At 40.3% G+C, this 23,801-nt stretch overlaps 1 protein-coding gene across 11 annotated transcripts in view; it reads left to right on the top strand.

Annotated features, from left to right (window-relative positions):
• SPIN1 (spindlin 1) overlaps positions 1 to 11,225 on the top strand; it is a 101,083-nt gene extending 89,858 nt beyond the window's left edge. For all 11 annotated transcript variants that reach the window (XM_075067206.1, XM_032772358.2, XM_075067207.1 and 8 more), the window contains 2 exons: positions 83 to 316; positions 7,537 to 11,225. In XM_075067206.1, coding sequence (XP_074923307.1) covers positions 83 to 316; positions 7,537 to 7,736 — 434 coding nt within the window. In that variant the 3' untranslated portion in view covers positions 7,737 to 11,225. The remainder of the gene's footprint in view (positions 1 to 82; positions 317 to 7,536) is intronic.
• Positions 11,226 to 23,801: the final 12,576 nt, after the last annotated feature.

The raw sequence follows: 23,801 nt of genomic DNA, 5'->3' as shown, positions 1-23,801 counted from the left end.
TTTTTATGATTTCTATGGAAGATGTAGTATGCAGGCTTCCAAGTGGTCCTGAATTTTATACAATATTGTGTACATATTTCAGCTTCATCTCGAATCAGTGATGCCCACCTGGCAGACACAATGATTGGCAAAGCTGTGGAACATATGTTTGAAACAGAGGATGGCTCAAAAGATGAGTGGAGGGGGATGGTCTTGGCTCGAGCTCCTATAATGAACACGTGGTTTTATATTACTTATGAGAAGGATCCTGTCTTGTACATGTATCAGCTCTTAGATGACTATAAAGAAGGTGACCTCCGCATTATGCCTGATTCCAGTAAGTACGCCAGTACATTTTTTTCTTCTAAACCAAAATGACAGCTCACTTTCCATAGACATTGGGTTTGTTTGTTTCCTAAAATGAAAGAGCTGATGAACTGCAAGAACTGCAGAAGGTTCATATGTTTTTAATATTAGGGATGACTCTTAAATGGTGGTAATTTGAAACAAGGATAAAATGGTAATTGTATTAGCCTATACTACCACCATCCACTTTTCCCATGTGTATAGGTATTCTCCCTCAAAAATATTGGTTTCATCATAGCACTATTTTGATGGGAAAGCGAAGTTAGGCTTTTTTTTGTTCCTTTGTGTTATCTTTTAACTAAATATAACAGATCACAAGGGCTGAAGTAAAACTAGATGAATTCATGTACCATAAATAAATGTCGTGTGTGTTTCTTAAATGATCACATCAGGACGTGGGAATTTTGAGTGATAACTCTTAAAGACTTTTGGTACGTGTGTTTCTAAGTCAGTCGACCTATAACAAACCGATGTGTGTGCACATGTGCCATTCAAACATTATGATACACATAAATTTAATTTTCAGCCCTGTAACTGTAGATAGGAACAACCAGTTTGTTTGCAAGTTGGTTTGATAAAAAGAATAGCACAGAATTCTTTTAGAGATGTTTAAAGACTTGAATGTTAGTTCATTAAAAATTACCCATGTCTTAATATTATTCCCTTTTTGATTAAATTTCACTTTACACTGCCCCCAGTCTTTGTGCTCTGTGTTTCAGATTTCGTATTGACCATGTTTGTTACAGGAGTTATTCAAGGGGAGGCTGGAGATTTTAAGAAATGGGTTTTTTAAATCCAGGAAAGTAGAGGGGTGATTGTGTGTCTTGGATTTTTTTTTTTTTTTTTAATCCAGGTGGCAGTTGAAGCTTTTGGTACTAGAGAGAAGGGGGGCTGTATCTCTTGTCTCCCTCTTGGCTAGGAATAGAGGTTACATTGTATAAAATTTGGAGGGAAAGAGGTTGTTCCCCTCACTTCACTGTAGCGTATATACCTCTTGTCATAAACAGATAAGAAAAGTTAATAACACAGAAGTACTTTATATCTCTTTGACTGTAAAGGGTTAACAAGTTCAGTAGCCTGGCTGTCTCCTGACCAGAGAGCCAATCAAGGAGCCAGGGATACTTTAAAATCTTGAGGGAGGGAAGTTTCTGTGTGTGCTGTTAGTTTTTGGTGGTTGTTCACTCTGGGGGCTCGAGAGGAACCAGAATGAGACACCAGGTTTTCTCTCCAAATCTCCCTGATACAGGTTCTCATAGATTCAAATAGTGAGTAGTAAATAGATAAAGCGAGCTAGGCTTATGTTTGTTTTCTTTATCTGCAAATGTGCATTGTGCTGAAAGGAGTTAAAAATTTGTATTTTTGCTGAAAGGATTTTAAGTTTGTACTTGAATACTTAGGCTGGGAGGGTATTCCCGTGCCTATAGCTAAAACACCCTGTCCTATTCCATTTTAATTTACAAAGATTAATTTTACTATTTTTCTCTCTCTAATTAAAAAGTTTCTTGTTAAGAACCTGATTGTTTTTTATTCTGGTGAGACCCCAGGGGACTGGGTCTGGATTCACCAGGGAATTGGTGGGGAGAAAGGTGTGAAGGGGGAGGGAGAGGCTAATTTCTCTCTGTTGTTCAGGATTACTTCTCCTCTCGAAGAGTCTGGGAGGGGAATAGAGAAGAGGGAGGAAAGTGAATTGTCCTCTGTTTTGTGATTCAAGGAGATGAATCACTCTGATCTTCAGGTAACCCAGGGAGGGAAGCCTGGGAGAGGCAACGGTTAGGGAAAGGGTTTACTTCCTTGTGGTAAGATCCAGAGGGTCTGGGTCTTGGGGGTCCCCGGGCAAGGTTTTGGGGGAACCAGAGTGTACCAGGCACTGGAATTCCTGGTTGGTGGCAATGCTACAGGTACTAAGCTGGGGATTAAGCTTAGAGGAGTACATGCTGGTACCCCATATCTTGGACGCTAAGGTTCAGAGTGGGGATTGTACCATGACACCCCTATATCCAGCTATGATTATTAAGCACATTAGCTCAGCGTTTCTGCTAAAATGATCAGCAGCGAAACTATTAGTTTGATTCCCCCCCACCCCCCCCATTTCACCCCTCGGCTGCTCTGTGGATTTGGAGAGGGGAAGGAGTATCAGATGGATACTAGAAGATTTCTCTTCCGTTAACTGAAGGAGAGAAGTGCTGAATCTTTAAAAACAAGACAGAAGAAAAACAAAAAGCAGCATTGTAAATAGTCTGAATAAAAATCATATATCCCCACCTTCAGTGAATGAGTTTCTTGTCCTGCTATATTGTGCTTGTCCTGTTATATTAATAGTAGATCTCCAGGTACTCAGTGTCTTCCAGGGTAGAAAATATTGAATTGCAAATATAGAAGAAAAACAGGAAAACTCCTTTTAAAAAAAGTAACAACAAAAAATGTTCAAGAGTGGACCCCTTTAACCTTCTTCCTAGGTGAATGAATTGTGACAGATGTTTTGGCTTTGTACTGGGTTGTTAATTTGGTTGTTGGAGTCCAAAGGTGATAGGTGATAGGTGAAGCTTTGCATAAACATTAGAGCTGGGAGCCATTCATTGGGTTCTTAACTATGTGGTACAGTTATTAGTAGACAATATCACGCTAGTGTCATTGTACCTGAACAACCAAGATATGCTTATGGTTACAGCCTATGTTGTGACCTAATGCCTCTTCGGAGTGATACGGTGATTATCAGACCAACCCAGCTTCTCTTTCTGGCAGTGGGGAAAAAAACTTGTGTGCCACCAGCATGAATCACAGATGATGGAGGCTGTAATTGTACCTGTTCCTAAATAAGTCAGTGGTACAAACTTTTTTTCAGAAATGGGGTTATGAATCAATAAATCTGTGTTCTACCAAAAGCAATTTAAAATGTCCCTGGTCTTTTTTTTTCTGTTTAAGGACAGGGAAGGATCCCAGCTCTGACAAATGGCCTGTTATTGGACTTTGGCCATTGTTTTATGTCTTCCCTTCCCTTCCCTCACTGCACTCCTCCTCCCCCCCCTCCCCCCCCCCAGTCTCATAGATGAGGGGACGAGGCATACGTGTTTTTCCTAGTTACAGATCGAGTTAACAAATTCTGATACTCTGATCTTCTGGGCTTGATGTTGGAGCCTCTCGTACATGTCACTGTGTTTCCAGACACTATATCAGGAACAGTCAGTCTTCCCTAGGTTTTGGAGCCTTTCAGCTAGTGGCCTGAATTGTGCTCTTGAGGACAGAAATTCAGTGTTCCAAGGATGTCTGTGTGGGCTTGAAACTTAGCACTTTAATTGACGGAGCTTCTATTAAAACATTTGGAAGGGTGCTTTACCGCCTGTCCATAAGACAACCTTTTTCTTTTCTATTATATCTGCAAGAAGAGTAACTGAACTGTAGGCTTTTAAGGCTGACCTTTCTTTACTGTGTTCCATGAGGGAAAGGTGACATTTTTGTCCTGACACTAAATTTTTTCCAAACAAAGTTTGATTCAGAAGGAATTCTGAAACTATACCAGTTTTCTTTTTTTTGAGCCACACTCTGACTACCAAAGGAGGTTAAGTAAAATAAACTTGATAAGTTTTTAGGATAAAGCCCTGAGAAAATCACTCAAGTTTCTTGCAACGTTAGCATCCACAGCTTCAACTTTGTCCTATTAACAATAAATAACCTCACTGTAAATATTTAACACTCCTAATAGTTTATAGTTTAAGCAGTTTTAACAATTCTAGCATTAGATTACTCTATCGGGGGTAACCCCCTGTACCTAATTTGGGTACTGGACTATGTCCAGGACCCTAGGCTTCAAACTCTGTGTTTTTCCTGCCTGCCTATCGTTATCTGTATTGCCCTGAGGAAGCTCATATCATACTGTTCTTATCTGTACTGCCTTGAGGAAGCTCATATCGTGGTGAGGTGCAGTATCCAGTCAGACCCAGGCTGGGAACCTTCCCTGTACAGCAGCCTGATTCCACAAGGAGTGCACCTTCTGCGCAAAGTCTGATGTGGGAGAGATACTCCCCCCCCCCCCCCATAGCCCTAAATGCCGAGCCTTTTTCAGAAGCAGAAAAGCAGCTTTATAAGCATGAGACTAATTTCCTGAAATTCACTCAGATAAGTCAGATGCATCTGTAACCAAACCTACTACTCAGCCCATGCAGGACTCTGGGACATACTAAGTCCCGAGGAGGCAACAACAAAAAGCGTAAAGCATTTGAGCTCCATTGGTTCCCAGACCTGTTTTATACCATCATTCCCAGCTGCTTCCAAACAGGTTTGTACTGATAAAGCCCAATCACTGCTGGATATCACCCTTCTTGCTGGCTCTGATGGGCCAAGACAAGCAGTAGTCCCCGTATACACAGAGTCCAAATCCGTTTCCAACCCTCAGCGATGTTTCTCTTCCTGGATTTCCAGAATCCCCTCCTCTATCGGACTCTCTCAATTTTCCGAGGAGATACCATCTCCTCTGAGAGAACCCACTGCAGGAAGAAGCTTGTCAACTCCCACCCCACCTGAATGCCAGAATACATTTTCGCTCAACGGACACTAGTGGTACCACCACTGCAATCAGAATCAGCCTTCTCCTCAGAAGATTAGGAGCATATGATGAACTGCTTCCGCTTATCAATACTTATCCTCCCCTATCCAAAAGACCCACACAAGCTCCAAAGAAATTCAACCCCACCTTCATCTGACTTAGCTATTGGCACCCCGAGCGCACAGGGGCCCTACTGTGACCTCTTACTGACCTCCTCCTGATGGCCAATTGGGACCCGGGACCAGTACCACCCTGCAGGAGTTGATCCAATGCTAATCACTCCTGCCTCTTTCTCAGGAATGCTTCGATCAGGCTTGCTGGAATAATTGTATAATGGCAGGTGCTGAGAGCCAAACTGTACCTTGTATATGAGAACCATTCCCCTCAAGCAGGTGCCAATCATCCCCTGCACTCCTAGTTCTAATTACCTATTGATCCAATCTACCTCTTAGATTCGGAAAGAGGAGAATACCTATTGCTGGTTCCTCAAGAACCAGCAAGGTCTGCCATCAATCATCCCTAGATAAGCGGTGCTCTGCATCCATACACACCTACATTAACATTTTCTCTTCTCTCCTCTCCCCCCCCCCCCCAATGACTTCAGAAAGAGGAAGTTCTAGGACCTTCTCTGCAGAGTCTCTGGAGAGCTTCATGTTCCCTTTGAGGAGATCCAGAGCAAACCCTTAATCATAATCGTGCTGCACCTCTCTATTAACAAAACTATACTGGAGCAAGCTAGTACAGTTTGGCCACCTCAGCTACTGTGCTTCTACCCTCAAAGGGGCAAAAAAGCATTGTTATGTGCCAGCTAAGGGTGCAGAATTTTTGTTGTCTCTCATAGCTCCTAATTCGTTGTTGGTCCATTCCACCTCTGGAAGGACCGGACAGCAACATGGCAGGTCTGCTCCTGCAGACAAAGAGGATAAACACGTGTATTTACTGGGAAGAAAGTTCTTCACATCATCCAGCTTTCAGTGCCGAATAGCCAATTACCAGGCATTGCTGGCTAAATACAATTCCCTGAACTATGGCAAGTTTGTGAAGTTTACTGACAGAGCTTGTTTCCTAGCTTTGATGAATGAAAGCAAACTGGTAGCCAGGACCACCCAACCTGCAGTCAGTGCCACGGATGCCTCTTCTAGAGTTATGGCAGCTGCAGTTGTCATGTGCAGGGAGTCATGGCTCCTTGCATCAGCTCCTTATGAATCCACTTGGCAGCAATCAGTACATACCATTCACCTTCTCAAGACTACTGTGGTTTCGCATACCCGCTAACTAATAGATTCTGGAAAGGCTTAGTAAGAACCTTCCTGCCGCCTCAGAAGCTTGCACCCCAGTGGAACCTGAATCTCATTCAGTGATAACGAGACTCCCCTTTGAGCATTTAGCTGCTTACTCCATCTCCTTCCTTTCCATGAATGTCGCCTTTCATGTAGCCATCACATCAGCAAGAAATGTTGGGAAAGTTGGAGTAATGATGGCTGACCCTCCATACATTGTATTCCATAAGGATAAGGTTTCCTTGCATCTATACCCCAAACTTATCCCTAAAGTAGTTTTGGAATTTGACCTTAACCAATCCATTCACTTAGCTTTGTTCTTCCCAAAACCACACGCTTCCAGAGATTCCAGTCCCTTTATGTTTGAGCCTGGGATTTCTACCTGCATAGAACAAAATCAATCAGGAATGCCCTGTGACTATTTGTCTCTGTATCAACAACAGTCAGATGGCAGGCCACCTCTACCCAGAGAATCTCCAAAGGGATATCTGGCTGCATTCTACTCTTTCAGCTGTCAAACCCCTCCCCTTTCACACTGGGGCTAAGAGCTCATTCGACCAGAGCCCAAGCAACAGCAGGTAGCATCTCTTCAAGAGATACTCTCCTGGACACTTGTAAACCAGCTATGTGGAATTCCATTCAACTATTTGCAAGAGATTATTCCCTGGTGCAGGATTGTTCTTCTGATGCCTCCTGTGGAGCAGTGGTAGTCCGCTCAGCCCTATCGGCCACATCCTCCCACCCTCCTCCTGTTTAGGTACTATTTGTCAGTTACCCACAGTGGACTACAATAGGGACCATCACTCAAATAAGAAAAGGAGGTGACTTACCTGTAACTAGAGGGTTTTTAAGATGCGTGGTCCCTATTGGTAATGCACTTTTCACCTGCTGCTTCAGATCTTATCTAATTCATGGTAGAGAGAGAATTATAGAGGTGAGCCAGATACTTGTTTCAAATTCTCTGGCTCCAGATACATGATCTGCATGCATAACCCACAGTGGAATGCAGACAGGGACCACACATCTCAAAGAACTTCCTCATTTGTTACTTTGCTTTATGTGCATGTGACTGCGTAGGAGCTAATGCATGCAGGAAGTCTAGGAGGCTAGTATAAGATTCCAGTTTCTTAAAATTCTAGTTGCGGTGTTACCCAAGTACATTTTTTTTCTGTAATGGTAAATTGTGGAACTGCTGAACTTTTTTTGACTGAATGGGCTACAACTTTTAAAATGTTCTTCTCAAACATTGTAATTCATCTCTTCTCACGACTCCTGATATTTGTATACATTCTGAAGATGTCTTTGCAGTTGTTATGTGGATTGAAAATCCTTAAACTCCTAACTAAACACATCATGTTTTCTGTGTTACAGATGATTCGCCTCCTGCAGAACGGGAACCAGGTGAAGTTGTGGACAGCCTGGTAGGCAAACAAGTGGAATATGCCAAAGAAGATGGCTCTAAAAGGACTGGCATGGTCATTCATCAAGTTGAAGCCAAACCTTCTGTCTATTTCATCAAGTTCGATGATGATTTCCATATTTATGTCTATGATTTGGTGAAAACATCTTAAACATCATCGTGAACTTTTGCCAAACTCGTGGAACTATTAAATGTAAAATTTGTAGACACAAAGACTTGACTGCTTTCCAGTTTAATGAAAGCTTAAATGTCCCTGCGAACCCACAATCTCTGCCAACAAAACTGTTTTGTTCTGAATAATACAAACAAATTTGTGTGAACATGACACATTTTGTGTAAGGGAACTCCTTTTCTTGAAGGAAGTCGCTATATTTTTGGGGAGAGGGAGTTAAAGTAAACAGCTGCAAATTCAAGCTGTGTAAAGTTGATCTAATATTGTAATCATTAATCTAAAAAATTTTTCATAGCCTTTAACTTTTTCTTCAACCTCGCACTCACCTGTTCAACTGCCACATGCAAGTGTAGTTTGATATTTTCAATATTGCCTTCTTATGTAACATTAAATTTAATTTCTTGGCTACTGGCAGTCTTTGTTTTCAGGGTTGGGGCTGAGATGATTTCAAAAAAAGTAAATCGTTGGTTTGTGCAGTGTTAAGGAATGCCTAACCCAAGTAACATCAATCTACTGTGTTTCTATACCTTATTTCAAAGTCGCTTTATAAGAATTAGCAGTACATGGGAATATTTGTGCATCTTTGTAGACACAAGACAGTACAACATTAAGTGTTTGACTTGCACCTTTCAGTGAAAAGGCTTTAAACTATAAAAGGTTTATTCAGCTATATAAACTGTTGATTAGAAAATGCAGCCCACATTTACAAGTTGAGGGAACCAGTATAACTACACAAAACAAGGCTGCCTTCTATTCTAAATGTTGTATTTTTGTTATACACACTTAACAAACTCAAGTGCTTGGTGCCACAACAGTGATAACATTATATGTTACTTCAGAAAGATCTTTAGACTACACATTGGCAATCAGTAGTCTCTCATTTAATATCAAAATTAGCAATCTGGATGTTTGTGTATGGACTTAAAAGCCTAATAGTTTATCTGTTACATGTAAAGACAAAAACCTCGTGAAAGAACAGTCCTCTTACATTAAAGACTTGTTTTAGAGAAGGAGAAGCATTTGTTGCTTTCTGCTGTGTTCCTTTTTTTGTTTAGTTTCCCCCCGAAAAAAACGTCTTTCTTAGCTCTTCTTTCTGGCTTTTCTACGAGTGTCCGGACAAATCATCTACAGCTTAAACCTGTTGTCGCCTTTTGTGGTTGTACTCGCTTTGAGGTATGCTGTAACGTGAATTTCATTCAATGAACACTAGAATTCTGCATGCCAGTGGTGTACTAACTAATGAAAGCTATAGGCAGCCTCAGTGGTTCGGTCATCTGCATTAGATTATGGATGTAAATAGGAGCCCACAGCTGCAGATCCTTTCACAGTTTTAATCTTGCAAGATAGTTGTAAACCAAGGTAGTTTAAGTGTGGCAGTTTTAAAAAGTAATCAGAATTGCAAAAATGGTCAGTTCAGCAACAAAATTGTCATGTCACATTAAGGCAGAGCTTTGCAAGTTTGAAAGCACTGCTTCACAGAAGGTTAGTATGTGAAGCCAGTTATCACTGTTGAGGGGAGGAACACCCAGATACCCAACCTTACACAGAAGGCTAGGAAATGGTGCTGTTAATCTGAGATCTGAGGCCCAGATGACCTCTATTATAGATGTTCTTGACATTGAAGATTCAGTGGTTTAAGCCCCTTTCTATCCATTTTTGCCTGACTTCATATTTTTAGCCTTAAGGCTTGTGCCTCATTATGCTGTTGAATGGTAACAAATACTCACCATATAAATACAGTACCTTAATTCTTTGTCCATTGCTACTATTGCATTATGTCCAGTATTTCATCATGGGCAACCAAAGGCAGGCTATTGTCTTTCAGTGAATAGCTTCTCAATGCAGTCCTTAAGTACCAAGTACCTGAATCATAAATGTTCCTTGTGTTTTTGAACAAAGTGAGCAGATTTGCAACACAGTGTTTTCATCCTGCAGATCTGTTATGTGTTTTCTATTGACTCTTAAGAGTCCTGCATGTAAATCTCAAAGCTGAGCCTGGCTCCATGAGCCCAAGTTGATATTTGTGGCACAAGAATGAGTGAGTGTATCGATTATACACAGGATATGCGCATAACTTAGTACAGTGAATTTTGGGCTATACATCTAAGGAAAACAAGGTTTGTTTTGAAATATTTGAAGTTTAGGTCTACTGAAACATTTTTAGCATTAAAGGCTTGCATTTGTGGGTTTTCTGCAAGCCACTTTAATATACCACATAATCTACCAATTAGTGGAGTATAATCTGTGTAAATTTTTATGGCCTTTTAAGTGTCCCCTCTTGTCTGTTGCTTTGTTGGCTTTTGTTTTTTGGGTTGGGATTCTTTTTTGATAGTTTAAACCACCTTTTTTGAGGCTTGAGACTAATTCCACTTCCTGCCCTTCTGCTTTGGGCTTTGTTTTAGGCTCATGTTTCAGATCTGCATGCAGTGCTTGCGTTACCCTGGTAACTAAATGTTGGTTCCTTGTTCTAGGGGTTCAACATTCCTTTCCAAAATTATCATGGGGCTTGTCACAGCACAAGCCAGGATCTGTGTATAAAAGTTATTGGCCTTTCTCATTTACCTGCTGTAGTATTGTTGTATATTGTGTGTGCGCGTGTGTGTGTGTATGATGTCAGGCTGCCATGTAAAATTTTAAAAAGAAGAAAAATCTTAAATTCAGACCATCCTTTTTTGCATGCTTAGAAGGTAGAATATTCAATGTAACAAACTAAAGTTGCATGTTAAAATGTTTAGGTTTTTTGTTTTTGTTTTTATTTTGTGTTCAGTTTTTGTGAATTTGCTTATTGTGCTGTTTTAATGGTTGTTAGTAGGACTAAATGCACTGGTGAGGCGAGCATAGTGCCAACAGAAGGTAATTTTCCAGTTGTATGTGTCACAGCATTTGAAGGGACCATGTATTCTGTTCACTAGTAAATTAAAATCACAGCTGAATCTAAAACACCGCATTTTTTCTTTTTTTCTTTTGAGTGCCAAACCCTAAATTAAGTTGGAGTAGAATACATAAAGACCTAAATACATTGGGGAAAACCCTTTTAAACTTCATAAATTGTAATACATAAGTCTTTTTTTTTTTTTTTTTAATTGATTCATTTTAAAACTGAAAGTTTCTTTGAGGATAGCAGCAATTACAGTCAATTCAGGGAAGGAGAATTATAGCTAAAACAGTTTCTGGTTCCTTTAAAATGCTGTGCTTTTTGTATTTTACATCATTAGTGCAATTTGGATGGTTCTTGGTATGTGTATAGTTCAAAGGTCTTCGTGTTCACATTTTAAAATTAGGTAATGACTTCATCTTTAGAGCTTGGTTTCACTATTTTTTTTTATTTTGAACAATGTAGACAGTTCCCTGTTCTCTGCATTTAGAAGTATAAACACTTAAAATCTGTTACTTAATTCTGTAAGTAATTTTTATAATTATGATGTAACTCTATCCTTAAAACATTTAAAATAAACCCTTTATGTGCAACTTATGACTGTAAATTTTGTTCTCATGAGCAAAATGTAGTGGTGTGTTCTAAAATTGTGAAGAAGCAGTTTCTTCAGTTTTATAATTAGAAAAGGACTTATTATTTTAACATTGAGCCATTTATGCTGGTATAATAATTTGCCATTTGAAACATCTTTGCTTGCTAAAACAAATCTTTATTCCTTCTTTTGCCAAGTAGGTATGAATGTTGATAAGATGGCATTTAAAGTGGATGAAATCTGATTGAGGTGAAGCATAGTGCTTAAATTTACTTTCTCAAAATGCAACAAAAAATTGTTTAAGGGAATTCTGCACATATGTGAAGAGCCTGTAAATTAATGTATTTTCAGTGCACATTTATAGTTTGCACTCTTAAAAGCAGTGACTCAGAAATTGTGTGAACTCCGGAAGCTTTTGTCAATATGTAGACACTTACTTCCATGCCTGCTTTGAATCAACATTCATAAATAAATAACAAAATAAAACTTGAATTTTTATTTCACTCACAACAACAAAAGACTGAAAATTGGAGGTTTGAAACTGCTTCAATTATAGACATAATATGTTTCACCTCAGCTTTATGAAAATGGGTACATATTATTCCCACTGTATATGTGAAGACAATATTTTTAACAAATAGGGTGCCTAAAGTTAGCCCATCTTTAGACACCTGCAATAAGTGGTCTGATGTTTTTCAAATGTGTTAAGCATACAGGAATGCCTTTTGAAGTCAGTGAAGGCTGTTGGGTACTCAGCTCTTTGGGCATCCAAATATGTGGCTTGATTTTCAAAAGGATGAACATTTCATACCAAGCTGAGAAAATCTTTATTCAGAGGCCAGCCCGAGGTCACACAGCAAATTAGCTTCAATACTGGGAATTGAACCCAGATCCTTTTGATTCCATCCTGTGCTTGATTGACTGGTTTATGCTGCATGAGAAATAAGTCTGAATGAAAGTTACTTTAAGTAATTGACTTATTTTAATGTTTACTATCTGTTCCATTGCAACTAGTTCAAACCCCTGAATTATAGTTATAATCAGGCAGCCAGTTGCAGGACTAAAATACCGTGTCTTTGATACTCTATACCTTTTTCATCACATTCAACCAACTGCTTAATTGCTTCCACAGTGGATAGTTACAGGAGTTCCTGGGGTGTTGTGTATCTTCCCCTCTGCCACCTCCTCAGAAATGTTAACACTCTTCATGGTAGTAGGTTCCTTCAACCATCCTTACACAACTGATTTAAGACTTTCGGAGGGAGAGAATGATACTCAGGAAGGCAGAGGTGTTAATCCATCTGAGAGCAATATACCTAAAGCTAGCAAATAGTTGTTTAATATGTAAACACTGAAGATACGGATATCATAACCCTAATCAGTCATTTGTATTGTGTAGGGCTCTATGTATTCTCTGGCTGCAGAAGCTAAAACTTTTTAACTGTAGCTAAAGGTCTTTTTAGACCTCTTATGAATGGAAAGAGAGCCTCCCAAGTAAGACCTGCCGTTAAACTGTTGCAATGTTGTCTTCATGTGTCTGCAAACATTCTAAAACAATATCTCAGAAAGGAATAATTTGTTCCTGTTTAGCTCTGAGGGGTTTACTTTGAAGCCTAATAACCATTTAAATGCCATCATAGAATTATAATATATTAGGGTTGGAAGGGACCTCAGGAGGTCACCTAGTCCAACTCCCTGTCAAAGCAGGACCAATCCTTGTTAACATTTACCTTACTGATGACTTTAGCAAAAACACCAGGTAATCCATTGTTGCTTGCGAGGAGTGAATTGGAGTAGCTGGTTGTTGCTAAGTTTTGTGCTGTTCCCCATTATGGCCTCTCTAATTTGAGGAGGAATGACAAATCATTTGGAGTTGAAATAACAAGTGATTTTTTTTTCATCCTCCTGTATTGTCGAAGGATAGATTTCAATTCTTGAGCCATATCTAACAGATGTGTCTAATTCAGCCTTCTCTCCAGTGATGGTGATTCTGCAATCTCACTGGGCATGACACACTGTCAATTCTATTTGTTTTCCTTGCTGATGCTCATAATTGCAATTTGATGTGGCTGACTAAATAAGAATGAATGATCCCTGTCAGTTCTAACTTCTCAATTTATATTTGTAAAGAGTTGTTTTCCCTGTGTTACTTTTCTTCTGATTGACATTGCCACTCCTGTAAGCTTTCTTTAAATTCTGTTCTCATCTTTTTATTAGTGTAGCTGCTTTCTCTGAATTCTCATTAATTTCTCTTCAAAATTTGAAGTATAGAAACAATACAAATATCATATATTGCAGTTAAGGCACTAACCAGTGCCAAAATATGCTGATGTCTAGTTAATAGCTCCCATTCCATTTTGATGCAATTGATAATTCTTCCCTACCACGTGAAATTTCACTACATTTTTTAATTTAATTTTATTGATTCCAATCCATTGTTCTGGTTTAAAGATTTTAAATCTTATTCAACAGAACAATCTCTCACAGATAAACAAATGCACAGAAGCATAGATATAATTTGGCATACTCTGTACTCTACCCATCAAGTCATTAATTATATCTAAGACCTGATTACTATAAGACCTCAGGGAACATCTCCATTCAACTTGACACTAATAATTACTTAAGCATTCTCTATACCCAAACTTCAGCTGGTTTTATTAAAAGTGATTTAGTTAAACAAGTGCAGACTTCTGTGTGAACACTTACTTTGGTTTCTTAAACCTGTTTCACATTGACTTAATCTAAACCAAAAGAAGCCACTCAAATGAAATAAGAGTATCACACAGCCTTTTACAGTAATTTAATACCACATTTTAAGCGTAAACCAGTACAACTCTGTGTAGACAAGCCTTGGAATTTTTTTTAATGTGTGTTCCTATTATCTCACTTAAGTTTGTTTGTGAGACTGCCCTGTAGTGTTGTATCGGATGCCTTAAATAACTGTGGCTTTTTTATTCACTAGGTTTGTTAACCTACCAAAAAGTAGAAGTTGACTCGGCATTTGGTGTAATGCCATTAGTTTCACTAACCAAAGATGAAGGTGTACTCACCTTGAGCTGAGCTGTGGACACGTCTCCCTGGGACGTGAGAATAATTCTTTGTGCCCATTCTATTCCTGCTCCCAATGAAGTTGCCACTTGTGGTGACAGAAAGTTTTTTGTAACGTAGGCACGTCTGTTAAGTTTGGCATTTGAGTGGATTTCACTGTGTTCTGATGATTTGAGTCTCCATGGGTATTTTTTTTTAATCCTTGTAAATTGATTCACACTTGCAATTTTTAAATCTCCTCACAAGTTTGATCAATTAAAAAAATGAGAATCTTAAAAAAATCGTTATAAACATGTTAAGGAAGTACTTGTAAAATGTGAATACATCATGTGACCTATGATGTCCAGAGAAAGCTGCGGCAATGCTGAGGCTCCCATTGTTTGACAGTCAGCATGGCCCAGTGAACAGGGAACTGGATTAGGGAAGTGGTCCTATTCCCATCCCTGCCATTGATTTGCTGTGTGACATTGGGCAAGTCACTTTCATTTCCTTGTCTGTAAAATGAGAATAATGGCTTATCTTTTTTAAAGTGCTTTTGAGATATATGGAGGGAAAATGCTAAAGAGCTAAATATTACTGCTCATCAGCCCAGGCAAGTGAGGAAAAATCTACCAAAGAATTCCCAAAAGCTACAAAGTACATTTTGTATATTTGTATTGCATTGATAGACACAGATTTAAAGACAAATTGCGATTTGATTTAAGTGTCACAACTCCCTCCAGTAGCAAAACATAATGCCAAAAAGTTTGAAGAATGTGCTGCATAAGACTGAAATCTTGGAATAAATAATAGTGCCTCAAGAAGCTGTTTTGTTACCATGGGAATTCATCACACCCAGGAGTCACTTTGTAAGAACATTGCTATAGTAATCCCTGCCTGGGGAGGCCACAGCAGGATTGTAGAAATTAGGCCAGGTTTGCAAAGGCCCTTCATCTCCCCAGCCTCCCTTCCCCACGGGGTAAGTGCATGGATGCGTATGCATGAGGAGCCCCTGCCAAGCCCAGTGGTAGTTCCAGCTCGTGGGTCAGCCAGCTGCTTCTTCACCCTAAAGAAGGTAAGTTTTGAATAGCTATTAAATTATAGATTGGATGGGTATGGAAATACATATCTTATGATTTTGTACTTCATCATCTGTCAAAAATGTCATAAAGTGCCATTGCTTGATAAGCAAGAAATCTGCCACAAAAGCTTCTTGCCTATAGCCTAAAAGGTTCAATACAAAGGACAGAATCAGGGACCCAAAGAATATGCCTGAGTCTAGGGAAAGGATGGCAGCAGCTGATCAAATTCACTTCTAGGGGAACCATACAGTCACTTTTGCTTGTGGTACGTTACTGTGCATTGCATTGAGGAATAGTGTTTTCAGTAACTGGTTCAAAAAATTCTTGATCTCTGTGGAGAGTCCCACCAACATGAGATTGTTCATCTATTCTCTGGGTCTTGCACCGTTTCCCAGGTGTACTAATTCTGTCCCTGCCAAGAATTCACTCAGATCAATAGCATAATTGTGATAATAGTATAATTCACTCCATATGTGATGGGGGTGTCCAGGTTAATTAACCTGATGGACTGCACTGATGGAGAAAGACAAATGCTGGAGCTCGGAACAGGTGGGGAACAGGTGGGGCTGGTAGAAAGCCAAGGTGGCAGCAGAAAAAGGCTGCCAGGGAAGTAGTCTACAGTCCCACCCTGGGAGAAGGGAGGAGTGTTTGGGGCTATGGAGTTAAGTCGTCTTCAGTTACTCCCTGGGAGGAAGGAGTTCAGGCTGATAAACCCAGAATGTGGGGAGCCAGAAGACATAGGAAGGAGTCCAGGAAAATAGCAACAGGGTCTAGGAGAAAGCAGGCTGTCATTGCTAGACATAGGTTCCCTGCACTGGACATCTGGAATAGAGGGTAGGTCCAGGTTCCCCTACCATGACTGGGGAAGCAGCAGGGTCTAGCCAGTGAAAGGAAGACTCCCATTTTAGATGAAGAGACTGATACCCCAAAAGGGGAGGACTGTAGTGACCTGGTTGAAGGACCAAGCCATGAAGAGAGTGCCCTGAGTCACAAAGAGAGAGAGGGCGTGCAAATGAGCAGCAGATGGGGTGGAGGGTTTGAACCTGGAAGGAGCTAATCCCCAGAGCAGCCTGGAGGAAGTGCACTAGCAGTGAGCGGATCCTGTGACAAATGTCTGCTCATGCTACAGTGAGTGGAAAGACAAAAAAGGTTTGTAAGAGAGTTTAAAAGTTGCCATGCTGTTTGCTGCAAAACTTGGGACCAAGCTAAAATGCTAAGTCCCTGTATGTTGCTGTTAAGAAGAAGCCCTGGGACATATTCTGAAAGCTACTATGAGGCATACAATCTTGTTAATTCAATTTAAATTAATTGGGGCTGGGCTGGTATCAGTACATAAACTCTCTTTGTCTATCTTCAGTACTTATATGGGCCCATTACTGTCTTGCCTCACAATTTATAATGTATTTATGCTCACAAAACCTTTAAGGGGAAGTACTAAGTGACTTGCCTAAGATCACACAGGAAGCCTGGAATTGAACACAAGAAGCAGAGTGGGGAATTGAACCTCGTCTCCCAAATTCTAGGTTAGTGTACTAACCACTGAAGAACCCTTCCTCTTGTCCCTGTTGGTACAGGCACAGTGGAGCTGCTGGAGGTAGCAGCCAGCTGGGAAGTGAAGGGGACAGAATAAGGGGATAGGCTCAAAGGGGAACATGCTAAGAGAAGTGGGAAGCAGGGGCAAAAGGGGAGAGGTTTCTCCAGGCTCTCTCCAGAACTGTCCCATGTTCTCCCTCTGCTAATAACCCCTCCAGGGTATTCCATGCTCTCCATCCCTAAAGAGACTGTTCCTGCCTCCTTCTCCATCGTGATCTCTGAGGTTTCCCTGGCTCAGCTGCTTCAACCCCATAGCTGCTCCTATTCCCCTCCTTCCTTTTTGCATGGTACGAGGAGTAAATAGGCTTTGGCCTCCATATACATCTGTCACTGAGGCAGGCATCTGTGTCTTTATTACTGGTGAAACATTGCACATGTGGAGCTGCACACAACATGGCACTTATGGGGCAAGTTCATTGACTTTGATAAAAGTGGAGCTTAATTGTAAAAAGTTTGATAATCACTTTTTATCAAATGGTATGTGATGTTGCCTGGCATTGTGATCACATACAGAGAGACGTAATGGAACAGACTTACTGTTGACTTGCCTAGTTGAATTCTCAGTCTTAACTATATTAACGCTATTTCTACAGGGCTTAGCTGCTGCTCAGGCCTTGCCATGCTGGTCAATGCCTTGGGCAGTAGCTTCTGTTTCAACTATCATTATTTCAAGTAGTATTTAATTTCTCTTTCCTTTTAGCCTGAACGAAGGGAGGTGAGTACACCCTTTAGTTATAACTTAGTTTGTGTTTGAGGGCAGCCATTAATACCTTCCAGCATAACACCTTGCATTTCCTAGATCTCTGTTGTCTGATGTGAGTGGAGAGTCTGCATCATATTTCAGAGGAGTTTAAGTTTAAATCCTGTAAAGGGTGTGCCGTCCTTGTCACTGAAATTTCTGCTAAGTTTTCCCATAAACCTGTTAGGTTAAATAGCAGGCAAATATGTAATACACAAAGTAAGTCAAATTTAGAAAAAGTACCATAAACAATATAATATTTATCTTCTTGTTTTGTCTTTTGGATTGGAAACAGCCTTGGAATTAAACAGGACAGTGTAACAGGGATTTCTGTGGCAGGACAGAGACTAGGAAGTGGAATGGAAGTGCCAGAGTTCTCGAAAATTCTAAACTGCCTGATCAGTGACAATCGGCTTGGGGGCAAGTGAGAGAATAAAGGAGCAGGTATGTCAGAAAGAGGACAACCCATTAACGGCCCCACGCACACTTCAGTAGTAAGCAGGGCTTCTGATCAGAACACAAGAGTCCCCTTAATCCCCAGGCTGGATTTGGGCAATTTGGGGTGACAATGGCAATGGCCACCACCACTCTCTTATCTGGGCAGGATGAGACTTACCCTATCCCAGCCCGTCACTCCCTGCCTTCTGGCAATCGGAGGTCTATCCCAGAGAGAGAACTCATGCACACTCACCTGAGCAGAAGATTGGCAGGTGGCCCTGCTACCACCACCCCAACAAAGACTTTATTGGGTATTTGCAACCCCAACCCCCCTGAGGTTCCCTTCAGATTTCTCTGCTGGGGTGATCTTGGCATAGGACCCCAAGAGCAGCAGGTCTCAGAGTTCACCACTAAGATGAAGGGGCATTTTATTCAGAACCATTTCATGGAGTCTGCAGGCTCAAGCAAATATCACTGCAGCAGTCATTCTGGGTTTGTTTTCAAGCATTTTTCGTAGCCATATGGACTAAAACCTTTCATTTAAAACAAAAACAAACAAACAAACAAAAAACCCCCCCTGAGATTCTGATGTCATCGTGTGAGCCCGGGATCCTGTGCCATAGGATGTCTTAGTGCCTTGAACTTCATCTGGCTCTGCCTGACCCCATGACAGCACAATTAAGAACTGAAACATAGATAGAATCTAAGTGTGCCCCTGCAACTAGGGTAATTGAAAGCATTAGTCCAGTTACCACACTGGTACTAGGTCCTGCTGCTATGCTATATAAAGCATACAGGGTCTTTTATAGAGGAGAAGGCAAAAACACCACATTTATAGCATATGCTTTTTAATCACACACACACACACACACATACAGTCTTGCCAGTTCATGTTTATAATTACCATTCCAGAGTCTGGATCAATCTAGTGGCCAGCCAGATTGGCCGCAGACAGGGGCAGCTCTAGGCATTTTGCTGCCCCAAGCACGGCAGGCAGGCTGCCTTTGGGAGGTCTGCCGAAGCCACGGGACCAGCGGCCTGCCCTCGCGGCAACCAGCAGAGCGCCCCAGTGGCTTGCCGCCCCAAGTACGCGCTTGGCATGCTGATGCCTGGAGCCGCCCCGGCCGCAGAGGGAGCAGGGTTCTGTCGGTCGCAATCCGATGCTCCTGGAGTGTGGCAAGATGAACCCAAAGCCCCATTGCAGAGCACCCTGTTCTTAGTCTTTTTTTCTCTGTTGAAGTCTATGGATTTTGCTGTGTCAGTTTGCGACTGGGTTACATCTTAATTGGTGTAAACATTCCAATATACCTCCGAGAGGGTCATCCTGTCTTTTGTTTCGATTTAATCAATTGTCTTTAGGGGTGCCAGCCTTCACCTCCAGGTCATCAATTTGCCCTTCATTATGGATGTCCGTTGATGATTCTTTGATGTTGTTTAAGTCTCTTCACTCCTTCCTTACCATCTGGCTATAACAATGGCCTTCACAGCTTATCTTTTCCTGATGCATACATTCCTCATTCACACAAACAGTCTTTTACAGTTAAAGGTATTCAGCAGTTTTTATGTTGAGCAAGAAAAGGCATTGTAAATTAAGCCTTCCTAAATCTTATAATCAAAACAATTTACATTGGGTTCCAGGCCTTTAATGTTCCTCTAATCTCCTTAACGTATACACAATACAAGATCCTGTCTCTTCATTTCTTTGTTTTAAAGGTTTAGAAAGTTATATTTAACTAGCGTGCCTAATTTGTAATACATATAGGAAACCATAGTAAACATTACAACTTCTTCTAAAACAAAAGGATGACCATAATCAGTCATAAGGATTGTTCTGGTCTGTCATTCCTTTCTGCTATTCAAAAAAGGTGGCTGGCAGGATGAAATCAAATCATAAATTAATTCTCCAAGTACAATTATAAAATTCTGCTCCTATACTGCCTGTCCTGCTACTATTCACTCTGTGGTAACCTGGTTCCCTGACTCTTGCAATTATACTGTAGACAGGGCCTAATGGTCAAGTCAACCCAAAACATAGCTGGTGCCCCTCCTTCTCTCCAGTATTAGTCTGAGCCCAACCACAGGAAGGGGACTCAAAGGGACCTTCTTGTTTCTTAACTGTAAAACAAGATCAGTTGTTTAAAATGCAAGTGTTTTAACAGATATCCCAGCTATAAATGGCTGAAATGTATTTTTTCTAACTATTTAAACATGGTATGTTTTGGATCCATTGTTTAACATGGGATGTAATGGGAATGTTGACTGATCTTCCTAGACATTATTCCATAATTAAAATATCTAGTCCTAAATTACAGTGGTGTGTGTTCAAATCAAATAATTAGTCATTTCTGAAAACTGGAACTGGTAAGAAGTAACTATATCTACTGTTTTCTCTAAAAGCAAATCTTAAATTTATAGCTGCGACATTCCCACTGATGGGAGAGTAAGCTTGCTAGCCTGCAGCCAGCGTAATTAAAACTAAAGGAAAAAAATAACCAGGGGAAAAATAGTCACACTTAAATGTACTATTTTTGAGCTGGGATCACACGGTCTTCTGACCCATTTGAGATATTGCAAGTTACAGCACAAGAGTCCAAAACATTTTCTCCCAGGAAATTACCTTAAGTCACCCCTCAAGTGGAAAGGTCTGACAGCTTACAGAAGAGGCAAAGGGTGCAGCCTCTTGACCCTGTGCATCCACTGGGAAGGGAACCTAGTTTACTCCAAAAAGGCTTTCTTTCCCTCCGTATTACTGCACTGGCTTCCTCTGTGCATGCCCCCCTCCCCAGACCATAGCCAGTGACAGAGATCCCGTCCCTGCAAAAACACATGCTTCTGCACAGTACAGCAGTTGATGCTTCAAGTAGCACCAACTCCTGCTTGTTTTTCCAGCCTGAAATATGTGAGCTTTGCAGAAGACAGTATTGCAGAGACAGCTTGGTCCCTTTCTCCACTAACCACTTTATATTAAGCAATCCGTCAATATGTCTTACACTTGAGTATGTTTGTTTTTATCTTCATCTCCTATTCATCAGTACTTTTTCTGTCTCCATAAATAACCGGGCATGAAAATTACCCCAAAAATACAAATTACAAAGTGAAGTACTTACAATGCTATTTGGAGGCTTGGCACCCACTCAAGCAGCACACCTCTCTCTCCTTGGGGCTCTACAAAACTAGGACTTCAGATACTTTGTTGCATTTTTTATTAATATAAACTCATCCCAAGCAGCTAGACTTTGAAGCCTTGCTAAAGACTATGTCTAGAGAGTTATTGCATTTTTTCCCCCCAAAATCCAAACACATTAAATTTACATGTTGTAGCTACAGGGGCAATCTTAACATCAGGCTTACCATCCCATCTAAGTTCACTTGAAGAACTATCACGCTTAAGAACAAAAAAGTGGTAGATTTTTGCAAGAGATCAGTGTTCTGGCAACAACCAGTTTCTCTGTGAATAAAGTCAACCAAATGATGATGAAGGGTGCAATAAAAACAAAAGTAGTGCTCACCCCCTTCCCAAATCTTCCTGCAACAGCCACACTCTCTTGTTTCCCATGATCCTGCAGGAGGATTAAGGCTTAGTGCTGCTTTGCTCCTGTCTGATTGGTCTCTGCTTTGCGTCCTGTGTGTGTGACACGCACAGCATCCCAAGCCACTGCCTAATATGAGCATTCCTCTGTCTTAAACCAATACCATTTCATATAAAGCATTGTTAATGATGTTCTTATTTAGAGAAGGAAAGGTTACAGCTTCACCTTTTTATTGTTTATAAAGTTAATCTAACTTGAAAGGTGAACAACCAAGGAAACCCACCCTGCATACTGTTTTATTTAGGTCCTATTGAAATGGTCACTTATGAGTAGAGTGGTGAGCTTCTAAGCTACATGATAGAATTCACCACTGTACTACATGCCATCTCCCAGAGGGATGGTGCTCAGATTTCTACAGTGATGGGGGCAATATACAAACCTAGATAGGTAGATGTATGTGTATCAATAATGTACTGATGGAGGTCTTATAAAATACACACAGTCTTTGACCTTCTAAAATACTGAATATAGCATCCTGACCTGGCCTCAGTTTTTTACTGCACCCTGTTCTCCTGCTCCCATCCCCCAGATACACACATGAAATAGCAGAGATGCTTTGAACATATTGCCCTGGGGTACAATGCATGATTCCTTTTGTTGGGGAAAAGACCACCACCCAGTTGATTTTGGGTCAGACAAGCCGAGGCACCTTTATTGTTATAACAAGGGTTACAAGTATGCACACAGGGAGAGTCAGCGGGTCCCCATGCAAGGGGTAGGCTGCTCTGTCCCTTACAAATTTTACCAAGCTTATAAAGGTTAAAACCGCAAAACGTCATATTGATTACACAAGTTATTTGCCTTTTTTTTTTTAAGTTAATATTGCAAATCAGCAGGTTATTTCCAGTAAGTCCAGTTTGGGGTATTTCCAGTTATTGTTAATTATACTGACTGTTCTATGACCCCTTGATTGCAAGTACATATTGCAAAAGCCATGACCATATAGAATATTGCAAATCAGCAAGCTATTTCAACAGATATCATGTGCTTGGGTAGTGTTGAGCTGGTTATCTTGTGACTCCCCCCTTGTGATTTACCTTAAGCAAGCGAATATTACTATACATATTTGATTATAGCTGAGCTGGCCTCTAAGGGACCCCTTGTCCCCCTCCCAGTTCCTCTTTTGTCAGTTTCATACCCCGTTTTTTCATATTTAGTTTTTCCACACCCTGTGTCCTATATGCTGATATCCACACCCTGCATCCTATATGCTGATAAACAAGTTTCTTTTGAGCAGTTAGAATTTTAGCTTTTATTTTGCATTGGTTAGCTAAAGCCTGAGTCCTACATACATGGGCCTGTAAAATAATTGCAAATCTTGTTTAATGAGAACCTATAACGGGAAGGGGGGTATATTTCTTATCACTTTAGAAGGTTTATTATTAATTGCCCGTCAAAACAACAAATGATGTGCAGAATCCATTTAACAAGATTTAGTAATTTAGCAAATCTGTTGACAATCTTATTTTACTATTTTGTACTTGAGATAATATCTGATATTCTTTTGAAGCCAGAGCTTAATCACAATCCTAGAATCTGTGAAGATTGTTTTGCATGAAATGTGTTCTCTCAACAGGATCAGTTTTGTCAAAGAATTGAGTAAATGGCCTTTGCTCTATAAATTTAGCTTCTCAGTGGAGAAATAACACATTTCTGCATTATTTAATCATTGGGAAATCTAAACTCTCAACATCCAGGGATCATAATAAATTATATATATGTACACACAAGAACTGTTCTGAAGGAAAACATTTCTTTAAAGAAAATTCTTAAATGTAACTCATCCCTTTTTTTCCCCTTTGAAGACCTGAAGGGTTCTGGTCATTTCTTACCTGAATATTTGGAAAGATGTGACTCATTCTCACCTTGCCTAAAATTGAAAATTTTCTCTAACAAACACATCTAATGAAGGCAAAGATACTGAACTGCAGTTAAGTGAGCCTTTTATTTTAATAGTGAGGATGAAAACATTTTGACATTGATCAGTCTTTACTAGTCCAGAGTCATGTTAACTATAATTACAGTACATCTTCACTGTGCACATTTTTGTTCTACAATATAATCACCTCATCTGCTGAAGTTAGCAAATTATATCATTACCTGCT

Source organism: Chelonoidis abingdonii, chromosome 6 (assembly GCF_003597395.2).
Source record: "Chelonoidis abingdonii isolate Lonesome George chromosome 6, CheloAbing_2.0, whole genome shotgun sequence".
Classification (NCBI taxonomy): domain Eukaryota; kingdom Metazoa; phylum Chordata; order Testudines; family Testudinidae; genus Chelonoidis; species Chelonoidis abingdonii.
Note: the sequence above shows the minus strand (reverse complement) of the source record. Positions and strands in the feature narration are given on the sequence as shown.